The 12536-nt window shown below is 30.6% G+C and overlaps 1 protein-coding gene across 5 annotated transcripts in view; it reads left to right on the top strand.

Moving 5' to 3' along the window:
- LOC145294024 (MAM and LDL-receptor class A domain-containing protein 2-like) overlaps nucleotides 1-12536 on the top strand; it is a 319308-nt gene that overhangs the window by 253763 nt on the left and 53009 nt on the right. For all 5 annotated transcript variants that reach the window (XM_080140991.1, XM_080140990.1, XM_080140987.1 and 2 more), the window contains 3 exons: nucleotides 4299-4477; nucleotides 5152-5292; nucleotides 12356-12466. In XM_080140991.1, coding sequence (XP_079997117.1) covers nucleotides 4299-4477; nucleotides 5152-5292; nucleotides 12356-12466 — 431 coding nt within the window. The remainder of the gene's footprint in view (nucleotides 1-4298; nucleotides 4478-5151; nucleotides 5293-12355; nucleotides 12467-12536) is intronic.

Raw genomic sequence — 12536 nt, 5'->3', positions numbered from 1 at the left:
TGCAACAAAAACCCAGTTTTTATAAAACGGAAATGAAATCATGTCGTGTTTTTGAGGGCGGTAATTGTATCCTTCCACCCAGTACGTATGAATGACAATGCAATAAGTTTAGTATTATATATTAATAACAATACATAATGTCAGTTTTATGTGTCAATAACTCTACAATAATTTTAGTATTAGATATTAATAACAATAAAATGGTAGTATTATGTATTTAAAACAATAAAAAACGTTGGTACTATATATTAATGAAAATGCAATAATGTTAGTATTATGTATTAATAACAATACTATAATGTTAGTATTATGGATTAATAAGAATGCAATAAATTTAGTATTAAGTACTAATAACAATACAATGATGTTAGGATTATGTATTAACAATGAAATAACGTTAGTACAACAATGTAATAATGTTAGAATTATCTATTATTAACAATGAAATAATTTTAGTATTATATATTAATACCAATGAACTAATTATTGTTTTATATATTAATAATAATGCAATAATCTTAATATTAAATATTAAAAACAATGCAATAATTTTAGTATTATATATTAATAACAATGTAATATTTATAGTATTATATATTAACAACAATGCAATACTTTTTATATTATATATTCATAAGAATACAATAATTTTAATATTATATATTAATAACAATGAAGTAGTTCTAGCGGTATGTATTAAGAACAATGCAATAATATTCGTGTTATATATTAATAATAATGTAATAATTTTAATATCATATATAACAAGGCAATAATGTTAGCATTATATATATCAATAACAATGCAATAATTTAGTATTATATATTAATATTAACGGAATAATGTTAGTATTATATTATGTAGAACAATGGAATAATTTTAGTATTTTATATTAGTAACAATGCAATAATTTAGTGTTATGTATTAATAACAATGCAATAACTTTAGTGTTATGTATTAATTAGACTGCAATAATATTAGTGTTATATATTTATAACAATGCAATAATGTTAGTACTATATATTAACTAGCAGGACCTGTGTACCGGCATCGACACACTACTTGAAAAAAAATTTGAACTACGGTTGGTAGTGGGAGCCAGTGCCGGTCCAGTAAAATAGCGAGAGTATGCGTTCGTGGAAAAATGAATATACTCTGCCGAAGTAATAACGGTAGTATCTATAAGCCCATTTTTAACATTTGATTATGTGCGTGGATTAATCTGTGCTTTAACCTTATGTGTCAACATTGACGAAAAGAAACAACCAAAAAACACTGCTGTCGTCCTGATTCCCATAGCCTTTAAAAGGGTAAACGTGTCAACAGCTTATCCTAATTGAGTTGCGGAAATAAAATAGTTGGCACAAAATAAGTTCATTTTATTTCATTCATTAAACTTCCGTATTTTGGGTTCCGGCATAATATTAAAAACAGGAAATAATTGGTATCTTACCTTCCCAATATTATCCATTTAATTTAATATAAAAAAACATGTTGCAGAAGTAAAATTGTTAAGAAAAAATAAGTTCATTATATTTCGTTCAATAAACTTCTGTAATTTTTTGGCACAATATTTAAAAACGCAAATATGTGGAAGATAACCTCATAAATTTAGTTCAGAGTTACTTACAAGTCATGATAGTTATATTTTAAAATGAGTTCGTTTTACTGCATTTAATATGCTTCCGGATTTTTTACCTGTAAAGGTCGTCAAGTCGGATAAAAAAAGTAATAATTTACAAAAATTGCAATATATTTTAAATTTGTTAATTATTTGTTGTTATTTGTTTTTGTTTTGGGAAGTAAAACTCTTCAATATATAAATATATATGAAACGCGTCGGTTGTAAACATCACAATTATATATTAATAACAATGCAATAATTTGAGAATTATGTATTACTAAAACTGTAATAATTTTCGTATTATGTATTAATAAAAATGCTATAATTTTAGTAATGTATATTAATTATAATGCAATAATTTTAAAATTATATATAAATATCAATGCAATAATTGTAGTATTGTATATTGAAAACAATGCTATAATTTTGTTATTATATATTTGTGACATTGCAATAATTTCAGTATTATGTATTAATAACAATATAACAATTTTAGTATTATGTATTAATAATCATGCAATAATTTTAGTATTATATATTAATTACAAAGTAATAATTTACTAATATATATTAATATCCTTGAGATAATTTAATTCTTATATATTAATTAAAATGCAATGATTGTAGTATTATGTATAAATAAAAATGCAAATATTCTAGTATAATATATTAATAACAATGTAAGCATTATACTTTTCTGTATTTGTAATGCTGCGATAATTTTAGTATTTTATATTAAAAACAATGGAATAATTTAAAAATTATATGTATATAACATTGTAATCATTTTATTATTTTTTATTTATACCAATACTATTCTTTTGATATTGTATTAATTACAATGCTATAATGTTAATATTATATTTTAATAGCAATACTATAATTTAAGTATTATAAATTATTAACATTACAATACTTTTAGTATTATGTATTAATAAAATGCAATAATTTTATTATTATTTATTAATAACAATGCAATAATTTTAGTATTATGTAATAATAACAATGCAATAAATTTATTATTATTCATTAATAAAAATGCAATAATTTTAGTATTATGTAATAATAGCAATGCAATAAATTTATTATTATTTGTTAATAACAATGCAATAATTTTATTATTATTCATAACAATGCAAGCATTTTAGTATAATGTATAATTAACAATGCGATAATTTAGGAATAAAAAAACAATAGAATAATTTTAATATAATATATAAACAACTATTCCATAGTTGAAGTATTATCTATTAATAACAATACAATAATTTTAGTCTTATGTATTAATGACAAACCAATAAAGACTATTATTTGGTAGAATAATCTTTTGCTTTTAGGAACAATGATGGTTAATTACGATTATCTTGGCGATTTCCGCATTGGATGGAACATATTTATAGTTGCTTTCGTGATCTATGTAAACATCATTATATATATATATATATATATATATATATATATATATATATATATATATATATATATAATGCAATAGAAAAATCCGAGCATTAAAAGTGATATGGTTAAGCTTAAACATGGAAAAGTAAACGACTAGTTGTTAAAACTGGAAAAGAAAAGGACAAAATATTCTAGTAAAAATATAATAAATTTATAACTTAAAATATTGCAGCATTAAGAATTGATTATATAATGCTATAAATTGAATTAAAAAAAATTCTTAATGCTGCAATATTTTAAGTTATAAATTTATTATATTTTTTACTAGAATATCTTGTCTTTTTCTTTTCCAGTTTTAACAACTAGTCCATTTCTTTTCCATGTTTAAGCTTTACCATATTACTTTTCAGGCTTGCATTTTTCTATTGTAATCCATGATTTTTCCAGGCTTCCAGTAAATTCACTTGTTCTTTGTTTAATTTCAGTCTTATTGTTTTTGCCCCCATAAACATAGCATACCCATATGTAATAACAATGTACGGCACTCGTCTGCTTTCAATAAAATCCCCTCAATTATCTCCTTTTTCATTCTTTCATTCTCTCTTTTTACTTGTTACTTCTCTATTCGTAATAGCGGTGAATTGGTAGCACGCTGAAGCGACATGGTTGCTATGGAAACGGGGTATGAAAAAACGTCGCTCACCTTCTTACGTTATTTCACGATTTTGAACACTAGTAAATTCATCAAAACTTTTGTTTTAGTGAACGAAAACTGAAAAGTTTTTCACGATATAGCTAAGAAGGTGATCTATAAACTGTAATAATTGTCTGAAATTTGGTCGAAAAACGAGTGAGCGGTGAAGCTTTAAAGCAGTTTTAAATGACTAAAACTTCCACTTAACCATATATTCAAATGCATAGATATATGTGATTTTCAGAATGTGAGAGATTATATATAATAAATTTCACAACCAAACAATGTCGCAGCCCACAAGATCCGTGACAGTAAAAAAAAAACCCGGAAGTCCAAGACTCGAGTTTCAACCTCATTTGGGCTCATTAGTTAGACACATCCGAACTTAGGATTCGAAACCCGAGCCTCTTGCATGCGAGATAAGCACTCTACCAACTGAGCAAACGCCCGCACACAAGAAATTCTATTAACCAACACTCTATACACTTAATTGTCTTCTTTATATCTGCATAATGATGGCATCCTTCTTAATTTTGATTAGTATTCATTTTTATTTATGTATTATTCTTCTTAATTTTACAGAGGTACTTCCAGGATAACTTTTGCGCCAACGTCAACAGTTGATACGTACATATACTCACCCATTTTATCTGTGAAATGCAATGGGTCTGAAAGTTCCATCAATGAATGCGCTATAGCTAAATGCTACTCTTATTATTGTGGTTGCTTGATTCGGGCGGCAGTGGACTGCTCAGATTCACGTAAGAATTTATATATTTTCATATTCGATATACTTTATTTGGGATATGAGTTTTTCTGATACCGACCTAAGTAGCAAGTGACAGATTTCTCTTCCGACCAGTTTGTTATGAAGACTTAGAGATTAAGTAGTCATCTGATAGGGTCATTTTTGTGGGACGTCGAGCATAGAGTGGCGATACCAGAAAGTCACGGTGACTTTTTCGAAGAGTTTCATTCGGCATTCGGCGTAGTAATTCCAATTCAACTTTAACAACGCCAACGTTAATTTGTCGTTGATTGAAATCATCCAATGATAAATAAAAACGTTTACCTATTATAATTTTTCTTTATTTGAATATATTTTTACAGTTGTCATTGATACTTTGTTCCTAATTATGTTAGTTATAGGTCTGTTCTGATAGTTTATAGCAAAATTCGTTCAATTAAAAAATTGCCTGCTTTATTACTTTCTATAAATTTGTCCGTTTTGTTAAAAGAACATATCTTTTATTTAGGGTTAGTAGATTCTTAAAAAAAAAGAAAGAAAAGAAAAAGAGCTCGAACAAAAGACCTTTTATATTTCTCATGTAGTTTAAAGTGATTGACCAAAACACTGTTTGGGTTTCCTTTAATGTTCGTACTTTGTAATAACATTTTTTTTTTTTTTTTTTTTTTTTGCATATATATTTTTCAGATTGCAGTTCAGAAAAAGTACCTTGTGGATATGTCAACGATACTCTTACACCAAAAGCAAACCAGACAAAATGTATATATAAAGAGAGTGTATGTGACAGCGAAAAAGATTGCCCAGGAGACACAGACGAGAAATCATGCCGTAAGAATTATAATACTTATTAACACACACCTTCGTAATAAAGGTCTCATGTATGATATGAAAAGAAACTGGAATCTTAGGAAGATTTCAACCATTCCAGTTATTATAGGTGCTACAGGGATTATGAAGAAGAACCTGAAGTCCTACCTAACTAATATTCCTGGTGAACCAAATGCAAGAGAAATCCAGACAATTGCTCTTAAGGGAACAACGAGGATACTAAAAAGAGGTCTCGGTTGGTTTCAATAAAAAGCAGGTGAAATATTGGCAACTGGTTTGGCTGCCCCATACCCAGCATTACAATGTCCAAAAAAGAAAATGAAAAGAAAAAAGAAAATAAAGGAAGATCACTGAGAAACTGATCTTCAGAAAAAACCCCAAAAAACACGGAATCTTATAGAATAATCCCATTTTTATGACATTTTTAGTATTTATTTAATACATACGCGTCTATACGGATAAAGTTGTTAATTACCAACTAATTCTAATGGCAGCCTTTTAAGTGTTGCTGGTTCAATCTTTACTACGGGCGGTAATAACTACAAATATTGCAATAATTAATTTACACTTCTACTTAGGCTAAGCGAGAATAATCTACCCCGTCGGTTAAATAAAGAGGTCAGTTTAAAATTCCAATGTGATTGGTAAGTTCGACATAAGGATTTCCGAGTCCGACATAAAAATTTCTAATGCCAGAAAGATGACGAAGGAGGGAAGTTACATCGGCCAAAACTTTGTGAAAATACTCACCAAGATTAGCCAAAATAATACAAATGTATTTTCTAATATATATATATATAATTACACACTAATTATTCTTTATACCTACTAGTGTTTTATGCTTACACAATCATCATTGTAGGAGGTGACAATTTTTGCACAACGTGCGATTCGAACCCACCCATTTAGACACCCTTTGCTCCATTTTCTAAGCCTTTACCACAGGGCCATCAAACAATCATCACGAGAATTAATAACTATTAAACGCTTAATTCGGTCGAATACGTTATACAATTTAGAGTGTTCGAACAAGCAGAAGTAGGGAACATTGTATGTTGACTGCCTTTTAGTTAGTATTCCGCAATCAGTGTCCATCCTTAAGGAGAAACAGAAAGACTAAAATAAATAAGGATTTTTTTTCCGTGTGAGATTAAGTGATATACATTTGTATTAAAACAGAGGTACTTTTGCATTTAACTACCTGTTTTTCGTGATGTTGCATCGGCATGTCCCCGGAGTTTACGTAAACCGCCGAAATATGCCGAGCGCTGATTACAATTTAGAACGCTAGAAAAAAAAGGACAGCAATTATCGTATTGTAGTTTCTGCGAAGAAAAATGGAAATACAATAAATTCAAACCATATAAATGCATCAACCTATCGTAAGTTTCATGAAAAATATTTATTTTTTAAATAATGTGCAGCAACAAATAAAAATATCGGTACTTGTTTAGTTTAATCAAGACATTAAAAAAATGAAAATATGGAAAAATGTTATATTGTACGTACCCGTTATGGAATGATGTTCTCCGAAAAAATCACTTAATTTGATCAAATAGTTTTTTTTTTTTGTTGTTGTTGTTGTTGTTGTTTTTTACAGCGTAAAAACAATTTGTTACAATACCGAGCAAAAGGTAGCCATGTGTCGATTTTTAGGAAAAGAAGCTATTATTTAACATGGGGAGGGGGTGTCGACGCTTTAGACTGAGTTATCTCCCCATGACGCGTTCAAAAATCCAAACATAGCTAACTTCAGCGGGCTATCATAAAAACGTGTTTTTTTCCACTGTAACAAAAAACAAAAACAAAAAAAAACTACTTGATCAAATTAAGTGAAACTTCATTCCATAACAGGTATATACAATATAACTTTTTTTTTTCAATATTTTCATTTTTTTTTTTAATGTCTTGATTAAACTGTACAAATACCAAAATTTCTTTTGTTTGCAAGAATTTTTTGGGAGAAAAGTTTTCGAAAACATCTTTTATTGTTTTTTATTTTATGTATTTTGACTAACTGCGGAATACTAACTAAAAGGCAGTCAACATACAATGTTCCCGATTTCTGCTTGTTCGAACACTCTAAATTGTATAATGTATTCGACTGAATTATGGAGACAGATGTTTTTTGTTCTTTTTACATTTTTATCTCCACACAAATAAATAAGTAGCTATCGAGCAGATCCCGACTGCTTCCTCATTTTTTTCTTGCTACGTTGCTTTACCTCCTTCCACATCCTCTCCACATTTTTCGTAGTAACCTCCGTCGTAGGGTCTGCAAAATTAAGACTGTGGTTCTAATCTCAATTTGCTGTAGTTTTTTTCAACAGTCGGATATGAACGTACTCCCAGACAGAATATACTTTTTTAAATAGGAAACAAAAAAGGCTTCTAGGCCTTCGGGTCAAGATCAAAGTGTAGTATTTTGGTAAATGTTGCCAGTCAAGAGTAAGACTCGAAAGTCTACATTTATTACTTTTAATCACTTTAGTCACAAAGACCCTGAACTCTTCCCCTCCCCAATTTCTTGTAGGGCCTTGTGCCTAATTTTGTTGTTTAAAAATCCTTTGTTTTTTACTGAATTGTATTTTCAAAATTTTTAAAAGCAATAAAATATATAAACAAGATCAAAGTGTAGTATCTGTTCCGACAGATGCTGCAAGCTATGACTAGCTATGACTAGCAAAGACCAGATGTGGGGGCAACCCCACATGCCTGACCTTTAACCAGCTCCCATTTCCCACCTCTCGGGAGCTGGTCCCCTTTTTCCCTTCCCCCTCCCTTCACTCCTCACATTAAAAATCGGCCTTGTGCCTAATTTGCTCGGTGGGGGAGCAAATAAATACCATCTGTTCCGGCAGACACTGCAAGCAAAGACCATATGTGGGGGTAACCCCACATATCAAACCTTGGTCAATGTAGGGGCAACCCTTCATACCAATTGTCACTATTCAGCTCCCCTACTCCCCGGGGAGTTGGTCCCCATTTCCCCTTCACTCCTCACTTTAAAAATCGACCTTGTGCCTAATTTGCTCAGTGGGGGGAGCAAATAAATACCTCAAAGTGTAGTATCTGTCCTGATGCTGCACACCTTTTTTCACTACATTTTTTGGTCTCGTTTAATGGAGGAGAAATCCTTCATGACTGATACATTGTTTAAATTTTTGTTACTATACAGAGTTCCCCTTTTTGGGAGAACTGGTTTCCCAACACATTATAAACTCTTCCCTCGTGAGGAGGCAAGTAAACAGAATTATGGGAAAGAGGGTTTCAGCGTTACAGATTGGCACTGTGACCAGGAAATTATACTCGGTGGGGTAATATCCCCCCGAAGACCCAAAGCTGGCTGGGAGGAGAGATTCTACGAAGTATTATATAACATCAAGTACACACCAAAAAATTAAAAAACAAAAAAAATTAAGAGACCAACAATAATGTCCTCGCAAAGCGAAAGCGCTTATTAAATAAGATAGACAAAATTAGTAGAAAACATTTTGTGTTTTAGCATTTACGCGCGAGTGTTGTACTGTTGATTCCAGACCCCCCCCTCACCGTTAGCCTGAATGTGGATGATTGTCAGTTAATTAAAATATTTCGATAACAAAAAGGAATGGTTGTGAATAGAAAAATGTTTGGATCGCAAGAAGAATGTTATCGAAATGGATTAGGTATTTTAGAATCATAAAATATCTATGTTAAATATTTTACAATAACTTTGGAATGTTATCATAAGCAAACGTTAGGATATTAATAATAACGTTAGGATATTAATAATAACGTTAAGATATTAATAATAACGTTAGGATATTAATAATAACTTCTACAATTACTTACCTTTTAAAACAGTGGTTCTTTACCATTATGTCGTAGAAGATTGGTGCGCTGCGAAATGATTACTAGTGTGCCAGGAATAGGGTATAAGTGGGAGTTACAAGTTGTTATATGTGGAAAACAGCTTTTATATCATTATAACCGCAGTTGCTTGTATTAATAAATACCAACTCACGCATTATTACTTGCGTATTATTGATACTAGAAAAAAAAACAAAGAAAAAAAGAATATGTATAATAAGTTTAAATTCATGATAATTTTAATTTTCCGTAATAATAGACATTAATAAGTATTGTTAAATAGTCATTTTTATTGTGCCTTGAAAATATAACTAGCTCACTAGTGTGGCCCTATGTAAAAAGAAAAAAAAAAAAAAAGTTTGGGAACTAATGGTTTGAAAGAAGATGAAAACCAATGTGTAACACGACGATAGTTTTTAACAATAACAGAAAAAAGAGAGAGAACGAACTACTACTACGTTTCATCTCAGACAACGCAGCTACAGCTGTTTATGTGACGAGGCCCTGAACGAATAATAATGCTACAACGAGGCCATTTGCAATATGAGTTTAGTGAAGGGGATTGAAAAATTGGATATAACAAGACCTTTAGAATTCAGAATGCGGGGGAGGTAAATACGACAAAAAATTAAACTACATGTATCTGTAAGATCCCTCAATTGCTTAGACATGACGTTGTTTCGTATAATTATGTGTTATGAAGCCAACATCTTCGACAAGGATTCCACGTTATATACGATTAAAAAGAAACATGTACCATTATTATTATTATTATTATTATTATTATTATTATTATTATTATTATTATTATTATTATTATTATTATTATTATTTGTGAGTATATCATTACCCAAGCCCAATAAAATATGTGAATCCCTGGAAGAATGGTATAGTGGTCACAGAACAGATAATACACTTGCTATTTCTGCATTTACCGATCCGCGATTTCAACGTAATTACTCGGGTGTGCCCAATAAATGACGGGAATAACCGGAAATGACCGATCGCAATGCAATGCGAGGAACGCTTAAGTTGATCTCGATGGTAGAAACGAACAACCAATGAGAAAGCGATACAAAATGCTCTGTGGATTTTAACCAATAAGAATTTAAGCATATAAAGCAGAATTACCATAAACTTACCTCTAAAAATGATGAGGTATTACTTGTGAAGATAGTGTCATGAATAATGAACAGATACTACACTGCCCTTAAAGAAGAATATAATGTTTAGGAAAATTTAATATTAATTAATTAGTCTGCTACAATATAGTAAACTGAATTTAACAGTAAAAGATAATCTATCTATCTATCTATCTATCTATCTATCAATCTACTATTATATAAAAAGAACTTTATGTGCGTATGTCTGTGTGTGAGTACGTTCCCGATGGATTCGAAAATGGCAGAGCCGATTTTTATGAAGTTAAACGCGAAGGTACTTTATGTGCCTGCCAGTGTTATTAGATAGGTTTTGTACCGGAATGCCTTCTATAAGTATCGATAATCGAAATAATCCGATGAAAGAGGAAACGTGCGACTTTGACCAAAGTTAACACCTTACACAGCCTAACAGCACAAGTGCATTTGAGAAGTTTTATCACCACACAAGCTGAAAGGCTCGACATGTAAAATCAATAGTACGTTCTTTGATATGACAGGGGCGCATTTGAAATTAATGTTTCCCTTTAAAGCACAACTGCATCATGATACTTGACTTTTTCATTTTAAACATTAATTTAAGCCATTATAACCGCTCAACCCGCAATATCAGGCACATAAAATCAACAGTATGTTATTTAATTTGACAGGAGCGCGTTTGAAATAAATGTTTCTGTTCAAAGCACAGTTAAAACATGATACTTGATTTGTGCATTTTAAATTATAATTCAAGCCATTACATATAAAAATAATTTTATAAAATCAATAGTAGGTTCTCTACAGTGTAATATAGACTATACTATATTGTGAAATAAGTCAAGAGACATGTGAAGCTTCCTCCTAATGTAGCGCGATGGGTCCCCAACTAGAGCAAGCGACCAATCAATTTGATTGAAAAATGAGCGATTTCACCGATTTCAGTGACAATAAAAATATGGGAATGTGAAACATTCGTTGATCATCATTCAATCCCGGGCAACGTCAGGTCACCCTGCTAGTAATAGCATAGTTTCTTCATACAGGCGTATATCAAATATCCATTAGTAGTGGATTAATATTTTGAGTTGTAAGTCATTTTAATTTTATAAGTAAAATTTTCTTCCAAACAAAATGGCAGTAGCAATCCTGGTAGATAGCCAATCCAAAGAAGCCCCGACATGCGACAGTTTTTAAGATGCATCAACTAGTTACGTGTGCTGTTGCTTCTCATAATTATGTATCATAGAGCCAACATTTTCATTGAAGATACCATGGTAGGTAAGAATAAAAAGAAGCACTTACTTGTCCTTCTCTTGTTGGGGAATGAACGAATAAAAATATGTATATAAAGCAGTTATAGAAGGTATAACAAACAATGCAAGAAATTGACAGTTATTCTGCATTGTGATAGCCTTTCATGACTTCTTTACACAGGACGACCCACTGGAAAGTAGTCCGATCTATTTAATCTTTAATGACCAACTGACATCGCAAGGCAAAATGCAATTCTTTTTCCAACAAGATGACGCTACTTGCCACACGTCTCACAGATCATTGACACGAGTTTATGACATGTTTACTGAAGAGATAACAATAAGCAAAGGGTTATGGCCACCACATTCCCCGGACTTGTCATCGTATTATTTTTGTTTTTAAGGAACTTTAAAACAAAGTTTATGCAAATAATCCTCGTAATCTAGACTAACTAAAGGAGAATATTACCAACGCTATGAGGAGAATCAGCAGAGAAGATCTTCAGGCAGTATTTGCAAACGCTGTTAAACGTATTCAGAAATGCATGGATGCCAACGGGGAGCACTTCCAGCATCTTTTATAACACTACATGTATTTTAAACAATAAAAAAATCTTCCTCTTCTCTATTACATTTTTGAATATGAATATCATTTTATTATTACTACGTCTCTTACGAGATCTCGAACGTTATCTCCACCGCCTTCATCAACACCCCAAATGTAATGCTCTTTTTATAGTAAAACTAAAGTATATTTGTTATTTTTTTTGTTTTTGTTATAAACAGTGTTGTAATTTTATTTTTATTTTTTTCTTGTAGCAAAGTGCAAAAATAACGAACTAACGTGTCTTAACTATGAATGTTTTCCCTGGGCGCATCGATGTGATGGTGTCAAAGACTGCAAAAGTGGATCTGATGAATTCCATTGTTGTAAGTATGGGAATACTGATAAAACCCTTGCCTAACAAACTATATAAAATCCATCTTAATTCAATTAAAT

The sequence above is a fragment of the Euprymna scolopes genome, chromosome 15 (assembly GCF_053919585.1).
Source record: "Euprymna scolopes isolate OS-2025 chromosome 15, ASM5391958v1, whole genome shotgun sequence".
NCBI classification, from domain to species: Eukaryota; Metazoa; Mollusca; class Cephalopoda; order Sepiida; family Sepiolidae; genus Euprymna; species Euprymna scolopes.
Note: the sequence above shows the minus strand (reverse complement) of the source record. Positions and strands in the feature narration are given on the sequence as shown.